At 41.3% G+C, this 23,021-nt stretch overlaps 1 protein-coding gene across 4 annotated transcripts in view; it reads right to left on the minus strand.

The window, feature by feature from the left end:
* The window catches only part of Atf6 (activating transcription factor 6), a 179,648-nt gene that overhangs the window by 43,648 nt on the left and 112,979 nt on the right, over positions 1–23,021 (minus strand). For all 4 annotated transcript variants that reach the window (XM_063272368.1, XM_063272367.1, XM_008769738.4 and 1 more), the window contains one exon: positions 10,507–10,591. In XM_063272368.1, coding sequence (XP_063128438.1) covers positions 10,507–10,591 — 85 coding nt within the window. The remainder of the gene's footprint in view (positions 1–10,506; positions 10,592–23,021) is intronic.

A 23,021-nucleotide genomic window follows, 5' to 3' on the forward strand; every position in this document is an offset into this window, starting at 1 on the left:
GAGTAGGAAGGTGTAGGCGCCTCTGAGCCCCTCCTCCAATCCATTTCTGTATAGACAGCGCAGGAATCACAGCTGCAAGGTCATGACTGCCAAGGCTGACTGCATCCTGACCAAAAGATGCATTTTGCAGCCCTTCTCTCTGCCTGTCTGCCTCTGTATCCTTTCCAGCCCTTCCTCTTTAATGTCCCCTGTATACCTCATGCATCCGTGGGCCTTAGGGACATCTACAACACACTAGCTTTGCTTCTTCCCTGATCAAAGTCTTAGGAGCTCCTCATATTCATAGGATTAATCAAACTTCATGACATCGCATACAAGGCTGTGATGAACTGGCTTCTGCTCGCCTTCTTGGTTTACATTAGGCTTATTTCAGGCTTCCAAAAGTGCTGAAGTATTTCTCTTTCTGATAGCTTTATCCATGCTGTTGTCCTACCAAACTACTATGCCTTTCCCACCAAGATGCGTGGTACTTTTTGGTCTGTGAGTCAAAATAAATCTCTCTTCTTTTAAGCTGCTTCTGTCAAGTATCTGGTGTTAGAGACAAAAATAGTAACTAACATGACATCTATTTAATTCATTTCAACAATACTTCTAGTCCCTATTATGTATTTGACTTATTTTTGTAAGGCGCTAGGAATGATAACGACAAATAAGTAAGTTTTTCCTAAAACAATTCTTATATTTATTTAGTGTGTGCCTGTGCCACAGTACATATGTAAGGTCAAAGGACAACTTGTGGGAGCTGGTTCTCTCCTTCTAAGTGAGCTTTGGGAATTTAGCTGAGGAGCCAAGGCTCTTAACATGCAATTTAGCAGAGAAATCAGACAAATGAACTACTGATTACAAGTGAGATAAATGCTACAAAATTGGAAGAGTTCAGTGTTCTGGGCATATCAAACCTAAGTTACACTGTGGACCATGAATAGTTGCTAAGTAGGGGATTTAATGGAGAAAATGAATCGGGATTAAGAAAAAAAATCAGTCTTAATTTCAGCCCCAAGTTGTTGCTGTTGTCATCACTGTCATCGTCACATCATCATTGTCATCATCATCAATAAAACCAACAACAAAGAGAAAAGGGAAGAGGGATGGAGATGGCTTAGCAGTGACAAACACGAATACTTAATAGATTGTATTTGACAGAAAACACAATCATAATTAAATGGAAAAATCACATTGGCTTCACCAATAGACATAAACCACAAGGAAGCTACGCGGTGGAACACATACCTTGAGTCGCAGCACGTGGGTGGTACAAGTGGATAGATCTTTGTGAGTTCAAGGCTAGCCTGGCCTACCAAGTTGAGTTCCAGGATTCTCTATGTAGCCAAGGTTATATAGAGAAACTGTCTCAAAAAAGTAGATAGATAGATAGATAGATAGATAGATAGATAGATAAATGAAAAAGAGAAATATACTACATAGAATCTGAAGATGCGTCTGTTATGCTCATCTTTCTTTAGCTTTCTCAAGAGATATGACAAGACTGAATCTATTCTACAGAGAATGACCAGAACTGGAAACAAGTAACAAGACCAAAGAAAAATGCCTACTAGCAAGGTATAATGGTGAATGCCTTTGGTACTAGTACTTAGGAGGCAGAGACAAGCAGATCTGAGTTCAAGGTCAATCTAGTCTTCATAGTAAATTCGAGGGCAGCCAGAGCCAGGATATGAGAGAGAGAGAGAGAGAGAGAGAGAGAGAGAGAGAGAGAGAGAGAGAGAGAGACTGACTGAGTCTCAAAAAAAAAAGAAAAGGAAAGAAAAATGGTTTCTGAAGCAGGCCTGGTAACATGACAGAAAGAAAGAACAGAGCTCTAAAAACTAGGTCTTGGAATGTAGAGATTCATAAGGTATACAATGTGCAAACAGCTGAAGATTATCATGCAGAAGAAAGATCATATTCATCCAGAATACCGTGGATTAAGGAAGAGACAGAAAAGGAAGAATTTACAATTGTCAGAGCTATTTAAAGCAGGCAGATTGTCCCTGGAAGTAAATATATCTCAGCTGGTTGGCCACTGAACAAAATGTTTCAAAAGGGATCCAAGCCCTGAAAGGGAATTAGCACAGATGACTGACTATGCATGAAGACCTTGTCAATCTTGATGGTCTACGGCTTGAATCCGTGGACACTGGTCTTTCTTTGCCCTAATCTCTACACTTCCATAATGACAAGTGGATCAGATTTCTCATAGAGTTCTAGCCTATATAGTAAGCAGAGTGGAAGAACATGGTGGGTGTTGGATATCTTTCAAGGGACTGGTACCATGGCCTTGCTACCAATTCGTTCCTTAGCAACAAACTACTTTACAGTTTACATTTGTCTCCTTATTTAGTCTGACTCCGGTATTTAAAGTGTGTTTGTTTCTGTAAAACTGTAATAAGTGTAGAGGCAAGAAACCTTTGAGTATTTAATAGAGTCCAAAAGCTACTGTTCCTTCTCCAAAGTCCACACACACACACACACACACACACACACACACACACACACACACCCCTAAGTATAAGTTCAATTAAGATTTTATATAAGAACTCTAAAAACAGAACTTTGAAGCCTCTGTAATCCTTACTATAAAAGTGGAAAAATACATCCTAATGTGGACAAAAATGACAATGATATGCACATCTTTGAAAAGAGGCTGGCTTATCATATCTTAGTATCCAGATGTCCTAAATAACAAAGAATTAACACGCAAGTGCCGACAGAACTACGTAATACTCCACAGAAAGTTATGATCCCTAGTGCTTCCAGTTGGTCCTACATCAGAGAGTCCGAGAGGAGCTGGGGCTATGTTATTGAACAGTTCTGAAATAAAGGGTCTGATGTTCTATGAAATACTGCAATATTCTCACAAAACACCAGGATCGTCATTTTCCCATCTCATGATAGGTCCACTCTGATGTGTGGAAAACGAAGTAGTCAGATTTTTTAAAGTTAGGAGGATTTATAAAATAGTTGGCATAAGTGGATGCTGTCCTCTAGTTTTTATTTGTTGAAAGCTAAACCATCTGTTTGAGTAAAAACAGATTTTTGCCACACAGCAGGAAGAGTGAAAGAGATCTTCCTGAAAGAAAAGAGACTCTGAAGGTCAGTTAGGAACAGTGGGCTCTACAATTAGCTCCCTGTATCAAGGAACGATCAAAATCCTACAAGACCCAATGCAAGCTGCTCTAATCTAAACCCTGGAGTCTTCCGAAGGCACCTACAGACTAAATACTCAGTAACCAAGACAAGCTAGCCATAGAAGACATTCTTCCTATGCAACTGCCAACAAGTCATCAAAGCCATAGTCACTCTTGGCAAGAGATATTCCATCCAGTGCACAGAGGTGCTCTGTCCGACACTGCTTCATCCACTTAGAAACACAGGTTTATTTTTAGAGTTACTTTATAGAAGAACTTTCCAGAAAGGCTGTGCTAAATGGTGAAGCCATGGTGTGAAAATTCAAAGTGGGTACGCTGATGATGTAAGAACAAAGCGGGAAGTCAGGAAGCTAGAGGAAATGAGAGAGGCAGAGTAGAGCCACAGGAGCCACTTTATGTAAACATAACCCAGGAAGATCCACAGCTTGAAAAGAAGCATATTTGAAAATTAAGTAATGTGGTGTTTTTCAGGAAGAGAAGGAGAGGAGACCGATCGATATGAACAACACAGCACACATCCGTGAGTAGTGCAGGATCATGTCTGAAGTGAGAGGCATGGAGAAGGAAAGTCACAGCAGGCCTAGACACTGTGGTGGCCATGGAGATGAGATGTTTAGCAGTGGTAGGGTTTCAGTTGTGTCTTTGAGGATGGCATAGCTGGCAAGGAGGTGGCCAATCTGAAGCAAACGCCACAGACGCACAGGGAGCTGAAATAACTTCTTTATCTGAAACTCCTTAGCTCTCAGCATATTCTTACTATACCGATCAACTAGCCTCCTTGCCTCTCTGTAGTTCCATCTAATCTGGTTTGGCCTAGATCACAACTTCTCTCTATTTTTTGAGACGGGGGTCTCTTTTATTCCTGGCTGGCCTTTAACTCACTAGATAGCTGACAATGGCCTTGAACTCCAGATCTTCCTGCCTGCCTCCCAAGTGCTGGGATTGCAGATATATACCACCATGCTTGGCTCTCAAACAAAACAAGACAAAACCAAAGGGGTGAGTATGTCGCTTACTCAGTGGTAGTTTGCTGTGCCTGGTAAACTCATGGCCCTGGGCTTAAGCCCTCAGCAGAGCAATCATTCTATCCATAAATAAGAAGAAAGGCAAACAGAGTGGAAACAGCGCAAATGTCCCTTGGTGAATGGGAAAGCAAGCTATGGTACATTCATACAATCCCTTAAAGCTACACTCAGGATAACCTGGCAATGTGATGGAATCTCAAAAGACAATTCGCTGAGTAGGTGTAAAACAGACCTACCTCAAAGTTTATTTTATAATTCCAACGAATCCACTTTAACAGTGCTCTCCCTCTGTCTGTCTCTGTCTCTCCATCCCTCTCTCAGTACAGGTCCACACAGGTAGAGACGAGAGGACAGCTTGCAGGAGTCAGTTCTCTTTCTCCTGTGTGGGTCCTGGGATTCGAACTCAGGCCACAGGTTGTCAGCAAGTCCCTTTACTCATGGAGCCATCTCACTGGCCCTGGCAATACTCTTAAAGCACCGACATCAGGATGATGAACAAGCGGTTAACGTGGAGTACGATCTTTATCCTTCACAAAGCACAGCTGCCAAGCCTCAGAGATTTTTCCTTTGGAATTACTTTTGAAATTTTTCCTTTTTTCCATTCCAAGTCTTTAATCATCTCAACTGCTGCCATGTCTCCAAGCTACTTTCTCTGTAAATTCAGCTCACCTTAGCCTTCCCCCAGGCTCGTCCTCCCTCTTTGCTCTGTTATATGTCTCAGAAGAATTAAGAGTTTCTTATTTTCGCAGTGCTTGAGATGGAGCCCAGGCCTTCCCCCAACATGCTAGGTCCATACTGGTGTTATCCATACCCAGTCCCCACTCCCCAACGGTCTCTTTGACAGTCTTCACCATGCTGTCTGATAGTTTAAAGTAACTTCCTTCACTCACTAATGATCCCGGTCAGCATCCCTTCCACTAAACATTTACTGCTTCTCTTTCCAATAGGGGTCCTTTCTAAAACTGTGTCTTCTACCAGGCAACTTGCTCAGTCCAACTCAGCACCTGACGGAATACTGCGGCAGGGAGTCGCTGCCTATTTGACTACCTAATCCAACCCCTTGTCCCCTAAAGGACTCAGAGAACTGGTTGTTTCTCTTTTCGGATCGCAGTGCACCTCGTTAAAGTATTATATTTCTGAGCCTAACACGAAACTAGGTCTGAGTATTGGTTACAATTCATGTGCAATGAGGCACAGGCAAAGAATTTACTAGAAGTCTCTGAAGATGTTCATTTTCAGAGACACTGTTCCCTCTCTTTTCTGCCTGGAATTCAGAGCTGATGATTTGCTTATTTGAAAAGAGCCAAGTAAATCCAGACTTCCTGGTCTTGGTACCTGGAGTTGTTGAATCAATATTAGCAAGCAGACTGGTTCACTGTAGCCCCTGATGTGCATCTCACATCTGCAGAGCCCAGCTCGAGTTCAAGCTTACTTGGGTTTTAACTGAGCTACGCCATCCAGTTGTAGCTGGATGCTAGCCCCACACAAGCAAATCCCTTATATTTGCCACATCCTTTATAGTCCAGCTCAAGTTTCACCTCTCAAAGTACCAGCTGAGGTCAGTCATCAAAAGTCTACCATCTGCTAGAATATTCTCAAGTTTTTATTCTGTACCAAAGGCCGGGAGTACACAACTTGTACTCGATGGATCTCTCTTTAAAAAGTCCCCACGCTGTGATGTGGGGCTCACCTCAGCTGTCGCTACTAGTCTGGAATTACAGGGTATCTTAGCTTTATTGGGGTGGGATAAACTACAAAAAAGATTCAATGAACTGAGTCAAATTGTACTCAGATCTTGAGTTTGACTCTGGCTCCCTTAGCTAAAGTCATGTCAGCACAAAACAGCAGAGTCTGTTCAAGGGTGGAAGTCAACCTTTGGTCTTCAAAGAGACAGTGCTGACTACAAGGACATTTTGTCACCTTACCCTCTAGCTATACATAATTAGTGATCCGTGCCTGCAGTTGAAGAGAAAAACTAGTTTTTCTTCAGATGCTCAGTGTGATTTTTCTCTCTGTTCTTAGTAGAAATTCTCAGTGTGCAAACAAGTATTAGGCGGAAGCCAAAAAATCAAGAACTAAGTTTACATATTGTTTTAACAGCTCCATCACTTGACTTCCTAGATGAAACAGGATGAATTACAGTGATTACAATGGGAATATAGGGTTGTAAACACACATGCACACATACAGGAATGCATGCACACACGTGTACGCACACACACAACCTGAGGGCCTCTACAAATAAATTTGTAAGAGTAAAAGGTACAGATCAATTTACTAGCTAACCAGACTCCTTGAGCAGCACCAATAGGACAGTTTCAAAATAATTTGCTTTGGGAAGTCACTTCCACACAACTATGATCACCAAGAGCAGCTTGTCAATATTCTCCTACAGTAAGAAACAACACATGCATCTGGGCGGGCTGCTTCCTAGCCTTCTGCTCTGCTCTCTCCCACTAAAACTGTCTCGGGAGCTGGCACTGGCATCTGCATACCACTGCTGGTCAGCTCTAGATTTCCACTGCATGGAGACCACTCGGAGACTAAACATAATCACCCTTTAGCCTGGCAGCCGTTTGCTGCTTGTTTTCATTACTGTGTGTGCACAGGGACGAAGACGGTGAGAACATGTCAGTGACCGCAGCAGCCGATGCCTCTGCTGATATCGGCTTCATTCCTCTAGGAAAGACATTGTAGGAAAGCTCCCACAAGACCTCCTCCACACTCGGCTCTGTTGAATTATTCATCAAGAGCAAAGGAAACCCGTACTTTTACCAGAACATACAAAAATAATTTAAAAGCAGCAACTGTTGGCTTACAGTGTTAAAAGCAGGACTTCCACAATCCCTTTCCTTGAAAGTTACAATAGTCTTTCATTTTCCGTCCATTTCTCTACCAACTATGCAATCAGTTCTGAAAATCCTTTGGAATAGAGATGTAAAATTTGTTTTATTTCAATTTGCTTTCAACATGAAGACTTCCACCTGAGGCAAGGAAAGTCTTTCTTACAGCTTTACTAACCTGCTTTCAACTCTCTTAAGAAATGAAGAAATTTAAATAACAGAATAAAAAATGACAAAGGATGATACTGCCAGGAATTCCTTAAAATTTTTAAGCACGTGAGTGTGTGTGTGTGTGTGTGTGTGTGTGTGTGTGTGTGTGTGTGTGTAAAAGTTCAAACCATGACACACATGTGGAGGTTAGAGAACCACCAGCAGGACTGCCTTCCTTCCTAAGGGGTCTGAGAACCGAACTTAGTTTTCATCAGACGTGGTAGAAAGTTCCTTCAACCACTGAATCACCTCATTGGCCTATGACCAGTAATTTCTAAATGACAAGTTTTATGTTCATAGCCTGTTTTCTTTCTGTTTCTTAGACTTTTTCCACAGCTTAAGCTGACAAAGTGTAATCATCATTCATAATAATTTAAGATCAAATGCTGACCTGGAAATGTATTTACTCTGCTCAAGTTGGAAAATCAAATTCCTCTTCCTAAATATCAGCGGCTAGTATACCATAGAAAGCAGTACTCAACAAATTTCAGTCCTTTACCAACACCTCCAAAATTCTCTAGGCACTATTAAGTCAGAGAGGAACTAACCACAGCTCCTGTTTATTCCTAAGGCACATGAAACTTCTGAACTCAGAACTGACAGGACGTACATTTTATTCAGCATTCTGAGAAAGCTGAAGGACAGAGCTCATTTACTCCCTCAACAATGCATAGCTGGTAAGTGGTAAAGCGGATCTGGAGTCCCAGGGAAGACATTTTTCTTTCAGCATGTCAAGAAGGGTAGAGGTCGTGGGTGGAGCTGTAGCAGGACCAGTGGTAGTGGACATGTGACACAGTTTTTGCATGATTTTTTTTCAGTGTAGCCCTTGATGAGTTTATAGCTGAGGGTGGTCGGGGAAAGGATGTAATGAAGATTTGAAAAATGAAGATCAGAAGAATTCTTGATTCAGAGGGAAGAAAGTGAATTCATTAGCAAGGATTGGCTGTGTGAATGTCCCACTGAAATCAATGGTCGTAGACTTGAAGTCAGTCAATTTGATTTGATTGGTTGATACTTTCTAGCCAGTTTCAAGTGCCTGACAGCAGGCATTAAAAGAGTAGTTGGGTTTAACGAGGTGGGCTTTGGGGCAAGTAGGGGTATGAATGAGAAAGGAAGCTGGGCATCAAGAGGAATACGCAAGGGTGGTGACAGTAAGGAACGAAGTGCCAACTTGTGGCTTCTTTGGAAAGTCAGTTATATTAAATGCTGGTTTGCTGGGCACACAGGTGAGGGGATGTCCTGCTAAAGTCGACACAGGAAAGGCTGTTTTCCTGACGCAGAACAGGTGAAAGGATGGAGCAGACACGTGGAAGGGTTGTGATGAAGGAGTATAAATAAGCATTGGTTTGGCTCGCTCCCCTTCACTCTTCTTCTCTAAGGACACGCATGCACTGGTTCACCGTATTGGTGAGCGCAACTTGAGATAATGCCGCCAATAAGAGAAACTCTCCCAAGACCACTCCTGAGGCTCCGGTGGCAGCTTGCTGCTTCTACAGACTCACCTCAGGCCACTTGGTGTTCACGCCTGGTGTCTGCCTGCTGAAAGGACTGAGCTGCAGCTGCCTGCTCACGCCTGGTGTCTGCTAGTTTGTGTGTGGTGTCTGCCTGCCTAGAGTCATATTTGGTGTTTGCTACAGGACTGCTGCCAAAGAAGAATTAATGCTGAACAGGTCCACTTCCCCCATATTCTAATAACTTCTCTACTGCCTCTAGTGGGTGGTGGGCTAGAGGAGAGGTTGAACCCTTATTAAAAGTAGTTTGCAAAAAATTTATGCCTACAAAGGAACCATGGTATCTAGGTTAGGTCAGGAAGAAGTACATCCAGTAAGGATGAGATGGATTTAGTAAAGATGACAGGGTCAAGGGATTACAGATCTGTGAGGGAGAAGAATGGCTAGAGTTTAAACACTGAAGGAAGAGATTATTAAATAATGATCCGAGAGTGGGGTGTTTGGAGAGGAGGTTTCAAAGTTAGTGACTAGTGAGGACAAGATCTGACTACAGTCATGTGGATGGCAGGGACTGAGGTGGCATAAAAGGGATACACGCCATCAAGAAAGGCTGCTTCCCTTGTTGAACTGGCTCTGCAGCCCAAAGCTGTGCAGAAAGATGAGAGGTGCCGTTGGTGCCGATGACTGTACCACAGCAAGGGGAGAGGAACACACTCTACTGTACTTGAACAATGTGGTGGAGTGCAGCAGAAAGGAGACATCATCTATTCACTGTGATGGTGAACGAGGATGTCATGCACTTTCCTGCAAGCTCAGAGGCTGATGAATAAAATCAAGCTCTAGTCTGAGGAAAACCTCATAGCAAGAGGGTGAGGGCACTGATTAGAGGAGAGGCACAGTAGAGCACTGGACTTAACCTACAGCACATTCTCTGTCAGGAGTTCTTGAATTTTAATCTTAATTTTCCTAAATTTATGATATCTTAAAAGGAAAATTACTCGGAGCTTGTTTGCAAAAAATCTGGAACAGATTAAAAAGAAAATGATCTGCTAACAATTTTATTTCCCAAATCCAGGAAAGATTTATCTTTAGAAATGAGCTTCCTGGCCAACATAAACAATCAGACGGCATCTTACTGTTTATGGCGTTATTTAAACGGACAGCCCACTGCTATAAAACAATGCAGGCACTGCATTGCATAAGAACCCAGTCTGAAGAACAAACTCAAGTTGGTTCTGCCTGGGAGATATTTAGAAAATAATTTTGCATGGAAAATGAACTGACCAAAGTCATTTCCGAGTTTAAGCAAAGAAACCCCAGTAGCTATGGGATAGGAACCCGAGACTTCACAGAGTGCAACGTAATAAATTCTCCTTCATCCAACCGTGCGGCTATCTCATGAGTGTCTTTAGAGGTGTGCTTGAGAGGCAAGAAGACATCTTGGATAAGGAGGTTCTCTCCTTCCCACACCTGCTGTTCTCCGCCCTCTGACAGACAGCCCGGCAGTTTGAATGGTCTAGTTTAGTGGTGTCACTGTGCCCTCACTTACAACTACCTTTGACTCCAGTTCCAGAGGATCCAGGCTTGAGTGGGTACCTGTATTACATTCCCTAATACATATAAATTTAAAAAAAAATCTTAAGAACTATAGTAAGTAATTTAAAAATAAGAAAAATTAAATTAATATTTTTTATAAAACAGTGAGAAACATTTCCAAAATAATATATGTATAAATTTGCCTGAGTAGCTATCTTGAATGGCCTCTCATTAACCAAGAGAACATTGGTTAAACAAAGGACTCTTGTGTTGACAAATCAAAATCTCACCTTACCATTTATGTTTATTGCTGGTAACACAATGGACATCTTCGGTCTTGTGGTCTTGTTATGGGTGGTAGCTGGTAATAGCAGGTGATCCTAAAATTAAAAAGGAACAGTGTTTTATACACCATGACGACTGGTTTACTCTAGGAATACTCTAGATTTATACTTTTTAGGGAGCCAACATTTCACTCAGATCATGAAAATTAATTTTTTAAATAAACTTGGCTTAGAAAAAATGAACTACAAATTATCTTAATGCAATACACACTTTCCAGAGGTGGGGACTGCCTCTGCCAGGCACACTGTGGCAGCTTTTTAATACTTCTGGATTTTGATAACAATATATGACCAGAGCACCATAAAGAATATTGGTCAAGTTGCCAAGACAACAGGTCTTAATTCTAGTTCCACCATTAAACAGGGGTATGTATGATCTAGACGAGACCGCATCCTCTGCCCAGGTCTCCGTTGCAAGCCCTGTAGAATCATGGGGGCTGTGGTAGATTATTAACACCAAAGTGGCTTCCAACTGAACACTCATTTTCAAACTGTTTGAAAAAGAAACCTTTTATCCTCCAAAATGTAAAAGGCTAAGGCAGGTCCAGAGCCTAGGGCCCTGCCTGCTTTGTGCCTTCCTTTAAGGTAAAACGCTACACTGTTAGAAATTATCTGTGACAAAAGCACAATAAAATGTGTGTGGGCTGGGGGAGGAGTTCAAATTGCTGTGCAAATATGAGGACCTAAGCTGGATATTAGAATGCGCACATGCAGAGCTGGGTATGGGGGTGTGCTGTAATCCCCAGCACCAGGGAAGTGAGAGAGGAGGTGTCCTGGACTCAATGGCTCACCAGCCTAGCCTAGCAGGAAGGGTCCAGGCCAGTGAGAGACCTTGTCTCAGGAACAATACCTGAGATGAGCCTCTGACCTTTGCACACATGCACACATCCAAAAGCACATCTGTACATACACACAAAAAGCACACTGTTAAAGCAGGGAGTTTAAAGAACTCTGTTTTCTACATTTCTACAAAATGACACAGATAACTTTTGATTACCTACAAGTGATTGAAAGTATCTGGGCTGCCAGGTCTCCAGCCACACAACTACTCAAAGTAAGAATGAGCCAAGGGGAGGTTGGCTGCAGAAGAATGGGGAGGTGGAGAGTTTGGAAAATTTAGATTCAGATGTAAATAGTCTAAAGGACTTAAGACTTTGATTTTAACTAGTATTGCTAACAACTCTTCCTAACAAACACATACAATTATCACAGAGGCAAGGGCTCTAATAGTATTTCTCCTTACGGGAGCATGTTAGGCTGAGCTAGACAGAACCCAAGTTGAACACACTTGGTGCTGCTTTCGTTGTTGCCCCTATAGTCACTGTCATTCAACAAACTCACTCCTCAAATGTGTCAGATCCAATGTAGCTGATAAATGAAGTTACCAGCAAAGTCAAGGAAAAACCTAGACACGAATGACATGAGTAAAACTGTGGAGACACTTCCGGTAACTGCTGTGCTTTGTGGGACTCAAAGCCACAGTTACACGAGAACACACTTTTCAAGTGTGGAGAGAAGAGTGAGGGTCTGAGAGAATCCCAGGCCTGGAGAAAGAGGTTGTTTTTCTTTTCCTGTTTTGTTTCTTTTAACTGCATTGTTAGACACAAAGATCACACATTTCTGAGAGCAAGATAATAAATTATATCCTAGAAGAAACACAATTTGCTCATCTTCCTGTTGTGAAATTTATAAATAGCTTAGTTCCTATAATTAAAATATTGTTTCATGGGCTCTAAATTGAATAACAAAGCAACCCTCGAGCTGCAAGCCCCAAATTAAGGTCACTGTAAAAACAAACACACTTAGATCATATTGGTGAAGGGTTAGAGTCAGGCTCAGATTTAATTATGAGTTTCCTTTGGAGATCTGGGTGTTTTTCAAATGTAATGTCTCCTACATTTTGTAGCAGGAAGTAAAAAATTATGCTATTGTTTATAAAAAAATAATATAATGATACACATAATTGAAGTTAACTTGGTTTGTCTCTCATTAAAGACACACAAACTGTGTGATAGCCATTCTCTGTTTAAGGGTCCACTATGTAAATAAGTTGGCCTAGAGCTTGCTATGCAGGGCGGCTGATCTGACCCTCCTGCCTCTGCCTCCTGAGAGCTGGGTTTAAAGGTGTGTGCCTGGACTTTTTGAATTTAGGGAGTCACACATGACGGAGCGTATAACTTAAAATGCTTATTTTACTGATCAAAACTGAAGGGAGCCAAAGCTAGTGTGTTACTAATTCTAACAGTATTTTATATATAAACATTACACATATAGTTGCTTTGTTAAACAGGTATCTTATTTCCTTTGGGAAAAAAAAGTTCCGAGACCCTGTGAGAGAGAGACCCAACCGCCTGGTCAGGTGGGCACTCCTGAGGCTGCAGAGCGGAAGAGACCACCAACTCTGCTCACCTCTGCCCAAATCCCTGGCCCAAGAGGAAACTGTATAAGGCCTCTGGGCTCCCGTGGGGGAGGGCCCAGGAGCGGCAGGACCCCTGTGCCTGAGACACCACCAGAACCAGAAGGAAACAGACCGGATAAACAGTTCTCTGCACCCAAATCCCGTGGGAGGGAGAGCTGAACCTTCAGAGAGGCAGACAAGCCTGGGAAACCAGAAGAGACTGCTCTCTGCACACACATCTCGGACGCCAGAGGAAAAAGCCAAAGACCATCTGGAACCCTGGTGCACTGAAGCTCCCGGAAACGGCGGCACAGGTCTTCCTGGTTGCTGCCGCTGCAGAGAGCCCGTGGGCAGCACCCCACGAGTGAACTTGAGCCCCGGGACCACAGGTAAGACCAACTTTTCTGCTGCAAGAAAGCTGCCTGGTGAACTCAAGACACAGGCCCACAGGAAGAGCTGAAGACCTGTAGAGAGGAAAAACTACACACCCGAAAGCAGAACACTCTGTCCCCATAACTGACTGAAAGAGAGGAAAACAGGTCTACAGCACTCCTGACACACAGGCTTATAGGACAGTCTAGCCACTGTCAGAAATAGCAGAACAAAGTAACACTAGAGATAATCTGATGGCGAGAGGCAAGCGCAGGAACCCAAGCAACAGAAACCAAGACTACATGGCACCATCGGAGCCCAATTCTCCCATCAAAACAAACATGGAATATCCAAACACACCAGAAAAGCAAGATCTAGTTTCAAAATCATATTTGATCATGATGCTGGAGGACTTCAAGAAAGACGTGAAGAATTCCCTTAGGGAAACACAGGAAAACATAAATAAACAAGTAGAAGCCCATAGAGAGGAGACACAAAAATCCCTGAAAGAATTCCAGGAAAACACAATCAAACAGTTGAAGGAATTAAAAATGGAAATAGAAGCAATCAAGAAAGAACATATGGAAACAACCCTGGATATAGAAAACCAAAAGAAGAGACAAGGAGCTGTAGATACAAGCTTCACCAACAGAATACAAGAGATGGAAGAGAGAATCTCAGGAGCAGAAGATTCCATAGAAATCATTGACTCAACTGTCAAAGATAATGTAAAGCGGAAAAAGCTACTGGTCCAAAACATACAGGAAATCCAGGACTCAATGAGAAGATCAAACCTAAGGATAATAGGTATAGAAGAGAGTGAAGACTCCCAGCTCAAAGGACCAGTAAATATCTTCAACAAAATCATAGAAGAAAACTTCCCTAACCTAAAAAAAGAGATACCCATAGACATACAAGAAGCCTACAGAACTCCAAATAGATTGGACCAGAAAAGAAACACCTCCCGTCACATAATTGTCAAAACACCAAACGCACAAAATAAAGAAAGAATATTAAAAGCAGTAAGGGAAAAAGGTCAAGTAACATATAAAGGCAGACCTATCAGAATCACACCAGACTTCTCGCCAGAAACTATGAAGGCCAGAAGATCCTGGACTGATGTCATACAGACCCTAAGAAAACACAAATGCCAGCCCAGGTTACTGTATCCTGCAAAACTCTCAATTAACATTGATGGAGAAACCAAGACATTCCATGACAAAACCAAATTTACACAATATCTTTCCACAAATCCAGCACTACAAAGGATAATAAATGGTAAAACCCAACATAAGGAGGCAAGCTATACCCTAGAAGAAGCAAGAAACTAATCATCTTGGCAACAAAACAAAGAGAATGAAAGCACACAAACATAACCTCACATCCAAATATGAATATAGCGGGAAGCAATAATCACTATTCCTTAATATCTCTCAATATCAATGGCCTCAACTCCCCAATAAAAAGACATAGATTAACAAACTGGATACACAACGAGGACCCTGCATTCTGCTGCCTACAGGAAACACACCTCAGAGACAAAGACAGACACTACCTCAGAGTGAAAGGCTGGAAAACAACTTTCCAAGCAAATGGTCAGAAGAAGCAAGCTGGAGTAGCCATTCTAATATCAAATAAAATCAATTTCCAACTAAAAGTCATCAAAAAAGATAAGGAAGGACACTTCATATTCATCAAAGGAAAAATCCACCAAGATGAACTCTCAATCCTAAATATCTATGCCCCAAATACAAGGGCACCTACATACGTAAAAGAAACCTTACTAAAGCTCAAAACACACATTGCACCTCACACAATAATAGTGGGAGATTTCAACACCCCACTCTCATCAATGGACAGATCATGGAAACAGAAATTAAACAGAGATGTAGACAGACTAAGAGAAGTCATGAGCCAAATGGACTTAACGGATATTTATAGAACATTCTATCCTAAAGCAAAAGGATATACCTTCTTCTCAGCTCCTCATGGTACTTTCTCCAAAATTGACCATATAATTGGTCAAAAAACGGGCCTCAACAGGTACAGAAAGACAGAAATAATCCCATGCGTGCTATCGGACCACCACGGCCTAAAACTGGTCTTCAATAACAATCAAGGAAGAATGCCCACATATACTTGGAAATTGAACAATGCTCTACTCAATGATAACCGGGTCAAGAAAGAAATTAAAAACTTTTTAGAATTTAATGAAAATGAAGGTACAACATACCCAAACTTATGGGACACAATGAAAGCTGTGCTAAGAGGAAAACTCATAGCGCTGAGTGCCTACAGAAAGAAACAGGAAAGAGCATATGTCAGCAGCTTGACAGCACACCTAAAAGCTCTAGAACAAAAAGAAGCAAATACACCCAGGAGGAGTAGAAGGCAGGAAATAATCAAACTCAGAGCTGAAATCAACCAAGTAGAAACAAAAAGGACCATAGAAAGAATCAACAGAACCAAAAGTTGGTTCTTTGAGAAAATCAACAAGATAGATAAACCCTTAGCCAGACTAACGAGAGGACACAGAGAGTGCGTCCAAATTAACAAAATCAGAAATGAAAAGGGAGACATAACAACAGATTCAGAGGAAATTCAAAAAATCATCAGATCTTACTATAAAAACCTATATTCAACAAAACTTGAAAATCTTCAGGAAATGGACAATTTCCTAGACAGATACCAGGTACCGAACGAAGTTAAATCAGGAACAGATAAACCAGTTAAACAACCCCATAACTCCTAAGGAAATAGAAGCAGTCATTAAAGGTCTCCCAACCAAAAAGAGCCCAGGTCCAGACGGGTTTAGTGCAGAATTCTATCAAACCTTCATAGAAGACCTCACACCAATATTATCCAAACTATTCCACAAAATTGAAACAGATGGATCACTCCCGAATTCCTTCTACGAAGCCACAATTACTCTTATACCTAAACCACACAAAGACACAACAAAGAAAGAGAACTTCAGACCAATTTCCCTTATGAATATCGACACAAAAATACTCAACAAAATTCTGGCAAACCGAATCCAAGAGCACATCAAAACAATCATCCACCATGACCAAGTAGGCTTCATCCCAGGCATGCAGGGATGCTTTAATATACGGAAAACCATCAACGTGATCCATTATATAAACAAACTGAAAGAACAAAACCACATGATCATTTCATTAGACGCTGAGAAAGCATTTGACAAAATTCAACACCCCTTCATGATAAAAGTCCTGGAAAGAATAGGAATTCAAGGCCCATACCTGAACATAGTAAAAGCCATATACAACAAACCAGTTGCTAACATTAAACTAAATGGAGAGAAACTTGAAGCAATCCCACTAAAATCAGGGACTAGACAAGGCTGCCCACTCTCTCCCTACTTATTCAATATAGTTCTTGAAGTTCTAGCCAGAGCAATCAGACAACAAAAGGAGGTCAAGGGGATACAGATCAGAAAAGAAGAAGTCAAAATATCACTATTTGCAGATGATATGATAGTATATTTAAGTGATCCCAAAAGTTCCACCAGAGAACTACTAAAGCTGATAAACAACTTCAGCAAAGTGGCTGGGTATAAAATTAACTCAAATAAATCAGTTGCCTTCCTCTTTCCAAAAGAGAAACAAGCCGAGAAAGAAATTAGGGAAACGACACCCTTCATAATAGACCCAAATAATATAAAGTACCTCGGTGTGACTTTAACAAAGCAAGTAAAAGATCTGTACAATAAGAACTTCAAGACACTGAAGAAGGAAATTGAAGGAGACCTCAGAAGATGGAAAGATCTCCCATGCTCATGGATTGGCAGGATTAATATAGTAAAAATGGCCATTTTACCAAAAGCGATCTACAGATTCAATGCAATCCCCATCAAAATACCAATCCAATTCTTCAAAGAGTTAGACAGAACAATTTGCAAATTCATCTGGAATAACAAAAAACCCAGGATAGCTAAAGCTATCCTCAACAATAAAAGGACTTCAGGGGGAATCACTATCCCTGAACTCAAGCAGTATTACAGAGCAATAGTGATAAAAACTGCATGGTATTGGTACAGAGACAGACAGATAGACCAATGGAATAGAATTGAAGACCCAGAAATGAACCCACACACCTATGGTCACTTGATTTTTGACAAAGGAGCCACAACCATGCAATGGAAAAAAGATAGCATTTTCAGCAAATGGTGCTGGTTCAACTGGAGGTCAACATGTAGAAGAATGCAGATCGATCCATGCTTATCACCCTGTACAAAGCTTAAGTCCAAGTGGATCAAGGACCTCCACATCAAACCAGACACACTCAAACTAATAGAAGAAAAACTAGGGAAGCATCTGGAACACATGGGCACTGGAAAAAATTTCCTGAACAAAACACCAATGGTTTATGCTCTAAGATCAAGAATCGACAAATGGGATCTCATAAAACTGCAAAGCTTCTGTAAGGCAAAGGACACTGTGGTTAGGACAAAACGGCAACCAACAGATTGGGAAAAGATCTTTACCAATCCTACAACAGATAGAGGCCTTATATCCAAAATATACAAAGAACTCAAGAAGTTAGACCGCAGGGAAACAAATAACCCTATTAAAAAATGGGGTCGGGGCTGGAGAGATGGCTCAGTGGTTAAGGGCACCGACTGCTCTTCCCGAGGTCCTGAGTTCAAATCCCAGCAACCACATGGTGGCTCACAACCATCTGTAATGAGATCTGATGCCCTCTTCTGGTGTGTCTGAAGACAGCTACAGTGTACTCATATATATAATAAATAAATAAAATATTAAAAAAAAATGGGGTCCAGAGCTAAACAAAGAATTCACAGCTGAGGAATGCCGAATGGCTGAGAAACACCTAAAGAAATGTTCAACATCTTTAGTCATAAGGGAAATGCAAATCAAAACAACCCTGAGATTTCACCTCACACCAGTGAGAATGGCTAAGATCAAAAACTCAGGTGACAGCAGATGCTGGCGAGGATGTGGAGAAAGAGGAACACTCCTCCATTGTTGGTGGGATTGCAGACTGGTAAAACCATTCTGGAAATCAGTCTGGAGGTTCCTCAGAAAATTGGACATTGAACTGCCTGAGGATCCAGCTATACCTCTCTTGGGCATATACCCAAAAGATGCCTCAACATATAAAAGAGACACGTGCTCCACTATGTTCATCGCAGCTTTATTTATAATAGCCAGAAAATGGAAAGAACCCAGATGCCCTTCAACAGAGGAATGGATACAGAAAATGTGGTACATCTACACAATGGAATATTACTCAGCTATCAAAAACAACGAGTTTATGAAATTCGTAGGCAAATGGTTGGAACTGGAAAATATCATCCTGAGTGAGCTAACCCAATCACAGAAAGACATACATGTTATGCACTCATTGATAAGTGGCTATTAGCCCAAATGCTTGAATTACCCTAGATCCCTAGAACAAACGAAACTCAAGACGGATGATCAAAATGTGGAAAAAGAATACCCTTGGCTGGGAAGGGAGAGGCAAAGATTAAAACAGAGACTGAAGGAAAACCCATTCAGAGCCTGCCCCACAGGTGGCCCATACATATACAGCCACCCAATTGGACAAGATGGATGAAGCAAAGAAGTGCAGGCCGACAGGAGCCGGATGTAGATCACTCCTGAGAGACACAGCCGGAATACAGCAAATACAGAGGCGAATGCCAGCAGCAAACCACTGAACTGAGAATAGGTCCCCCGTTGAAGGAATCAGAGAAAGAACTGGAAGAGCTTGAAGGGGCTCGAGACCCCAAAAGTACAACAATGTCAAGCAACCAGAGCTTCCAGGGACTAAGCCACTACCTAAATACTATACATGGACTGACCCTGGACTCTGACCCCATAGGTAGCAATGAATATCCTAGTAAGAGCACCAGTGGAAGGGGAAGCCCTGGGTCCTGCTAAGACTGAACCCCCAGTGAACTAGACTATGGGGGGAGGGCGGCAATGGGGGGAGGGTTGGGAGGGGGACACCCATAAGGAAGGGGAGGGGGGAGGGGGATGTTTGCCCGGAAACCGGGAAAGGGAATAACACTTGAAATGTATATAAGAAATACTCAAGTTAATAAAAAAAAATAATATAATAAAAAAAATTTTAAAAAAAAGTTCCTTAAACCAACAATGAACTTTCAATTATTTTCCTGAGTTCATATCACTCTCATTTAGATCATTAATCCTATTAGTTATAAGAGTAGAAACCAGGAACTTCAGTCAGTCAGCAAGTTTTTATAGACACCTACCACTCATTGCAGAAAACATCTACTGAGCATGCTCACCTACCGTGTATTCAGCTCTGTGCTACACGGGTGTTTTAAAGGCTAGAGAGTCAGGTTTTTGTTTTCTTGGGGGAACAATGCACCTAGAGCTAGATGATGGTTTATTTCCAATGTGTGCTCTTCTGTTACTATAATTTTGAACTAGAAATAGAACCTGTGATATTTGATTGGGCAGAAAGCAGACTCATCTGCAGCCAGGTGAGGCAATGTAGCCTTGTGAAAGCACTTCTTCATGGCAGTACAGCTGGAGTAGCCCCAGTGGGCTGTGCAATGGAGGCTGCACCAGAGGATTACAGAGCAACCAAACATAATAGGGAGCCTGGTGACCACAGAGCCATAGTAAGATCTTTAAAAGGTATGAGATAGAGATAATATTTTGATTTTCCTAGGTCACTACTGCATTAGATTTTCTGTCAAGATCTAAAGCTAGGTATAATAATTAGTATCAGTATCATTAGTTAGTGAATCATAAATTCTATAAAGCTAGCACCATCAGGGATAGCTTCATTAAGAGTATCTATCACTAAGTAGCCCTGGGTGGCCTAGAACTTGGTATGTAGACCAGAATGGCCTTAAACTCATAGAGACTCGTGCCTCTCAAGTGCTCAGATTAAAGGTGTGGACCACTATGTCTTTGTTAATGTTTAACTGCACAGAAAAGCCACATTTATTATTCAAACTTCGTTAGAGGGACCCCTCCGTCATTTTATCTAAATCCATATTAATGAACTAAGGGAGGAATTTCAGACTTGGAAAAGCCAAGGTATACTTTGATGGATTTTAACAAAGTTATTTCATTCCTATTACATCAGTTAAAATAATCAACTACAACAAAAGTTGAGCTATTTAGAAATAAAAGGGAAATGCAAAAAGGATATTGCTCTAAAAATAAATACATCTCAACATTGCTATTCAAAATCTCATTGCTTATTTTAAGACATTTTCAAATGGGCTTCTGAAAGTCCCGTATAGGGCTGATAAGCTACAGGACGTCTTCAGGGATAAAACTATGTGGACAAAAATTACAGCTAACGCTCCTACCCCTACTCCCAGGGAGTACTTAGAGAAGCATTAAAGCACTGCAGCGTAAGAACACAGCACTGGCTTTTCCCAACACTGGCCGTAACACTCCTCAAGACACCAGTTGTGTATACAGTCGTCCTAATTCCTTCTGCCATGCACCTTGTAAGAGACAGTCTAAGTGTGAAGACGCAATACGGCATTAAATGGCATTTCACCTTTTTAAAGAAGTGAAAACATCAGAGACAGACTGAGCAAAAAATAGAAGACATGTTCCTTAGCTGGAGTTCAGATAATGTCTCACAGTAAAATTAAGGCCCAACTAGAGTTAACAAATGTTGGTTCTACATATCCACAGAGTTCACAGTGACTTACTAAACCAATTGCTAATTAGGTTTTCTAATTGCAGACTTGTGAGTATGACTGTGTACTCGATATTATATAAAACTGATAAACTAAGTATAATGACATAGCTTGATAGAAGTAAGTAGATTAGCTTTATTTTTCTTATTGCAAAACTATTAATGGCACAGAAAACAGTAAGTTTGCACCACACTGTTTAACAATCTGTAAGTTTTTATAATTGAAAGTGATTATAAATGGCAACCGGAAATTATGGCATATGGATTGTAAGGATGATTTATGGAAGAAATAAAATATGGGATTCTGAATGGCAGACTCGGTCTTAGAAACAAAGCACTGATGTCTACTTACATCAAAAGCTGACAAGTGAAATCCATATTAATAATTGAATGAAATGCAGTGTTTAAGTCTCCATTTTAGCCCGTTCATGTCAGGCTAAATAAATATCAGACTAGCTTCTCTTACATGAAGCTCTGACTCAGTGTGTGTGTCTGTCTCTGACAGAAGGAACACCTACAACAGCTACTCCCATGAGAGGAGCCTCTGTCTGCAAAGGCTCGAGTAAACTCCAAGCAGCCCTCTTGCACTGAGATGGCCCACTGCGAGTCAGAGGTCTGTGTAGGCCAACACGGACAAAAACGAACTCTTAACACTTCATATTTGGCCTAGATCCACTGAATTCTGGAGACGGCTTGTTTTTCAAATATGGAAACCAGATTGAAAAAGACAACAACATCCATCCTTACTCTACAACCTTCCATCTCCGGAAGCTTTAGCTTTCTACTGTCACTGTATCTCCTCCTCTTCCCAACTATCATCCTTCAAGCTGCCAAACCTCAGAACTAAAAGAGCCAGAGCAGCAGTCAGGAGTGGCCTTCTTAAATCCACGACATTCGGAGCTGATACTGTTTTCCTGTAGTTACACAAATCGTTGATTAGAAACCCAAAGTGTCTACTCACTAAAGAAATAATTAGGAAATTTGAATTCATCAAAATATACAGACACACATAATAAAATACCAGGAAAACAAAAATTGCAAGAAAAAAATTAGAGTAGTAAAATGAAGCAGAATGTCATCATATGAAGTCTATTAAATGATGCCGATCTTCTCACCATATTAAAAACATAAGCAAATACATTACTCATCCCCAAATAGAAGCAGTTAGTAGAAACGGAGAAAATGAATGTGGTATTTGTGTCACTAGTGTATGCAATAAAATTACAGACCAAACAGCAGGAAATATAAAGAATAAATCTGCACCACCAATATTTATCAGGGAGACAAAGAATAAATTAAAACCACTAGTGTACAACAGATGGCCCAAGGAGGAGCCAACATTTCTATTCTGACAAGAGGAAAATTTGACATGTAATGCAATCTTGACAGTTCTGGCAAGGTCACCATGAAAAATGAGTTTGAAATTCTAATAAGGTCAAATGAGTTTGCCTTGGGATATGATTTTTAGATCAGATTCTGTAGAAGGCTCCCCAAGTGCCAAGCGGCTGTGTAGGCAACATGGAGGATGGAAACGGAGCACAAGGAAACAACAGTCCACCCAGCTGGCCTTCCCACCTCCCTCTCTTATTCCCATCCTTGTCGAGTCCGGGAATCAAAGCCAAGGCTTATGGATGTTAAGAGGGTGGCCTACCACTGTGTGACACCCCTGCTCTACCTGACTCTTTCATACCAGGGACTCTGGCTTCCTAGGAGGGAGAGACAAAGAGACAGTGTGAAGATAATTAATATTAACTGTCGGCTTGACAAAAACTAAAATCACCTAGGAAATGCAGACTTTAAACATATCTGTGGAGGTTACCTGACTACATTAATTGAAAAGAGAACACCGCCTATTGTGGGTGGCACTATTCCCTAGGCAGAGGATCCTGATCCATATAAGAGTACAGAGAGCACGCTAAGCACTAACATACATGCATTCATTCCTCTCTTCTGATTGTGAACATATCAACTGTTTCAAGTTCCTACTGCTATGACTTTCATGCCATGATGAACTAT

The sequence above is a fragment of the Rattus norvegicus genome, chromosome 13 (assembly GCF_036323735.1).
Source record: "Rattus norvegicus strain BN/NHsdMcwi chromosome 13, GRCr8, whole genome shotgun sequence".
Lineage (NCBI taxonomy): Eukaryota > Metazoa > Chordata > Mammalia > Rodentia > Muridae > Rattus > Rattus norvegicus.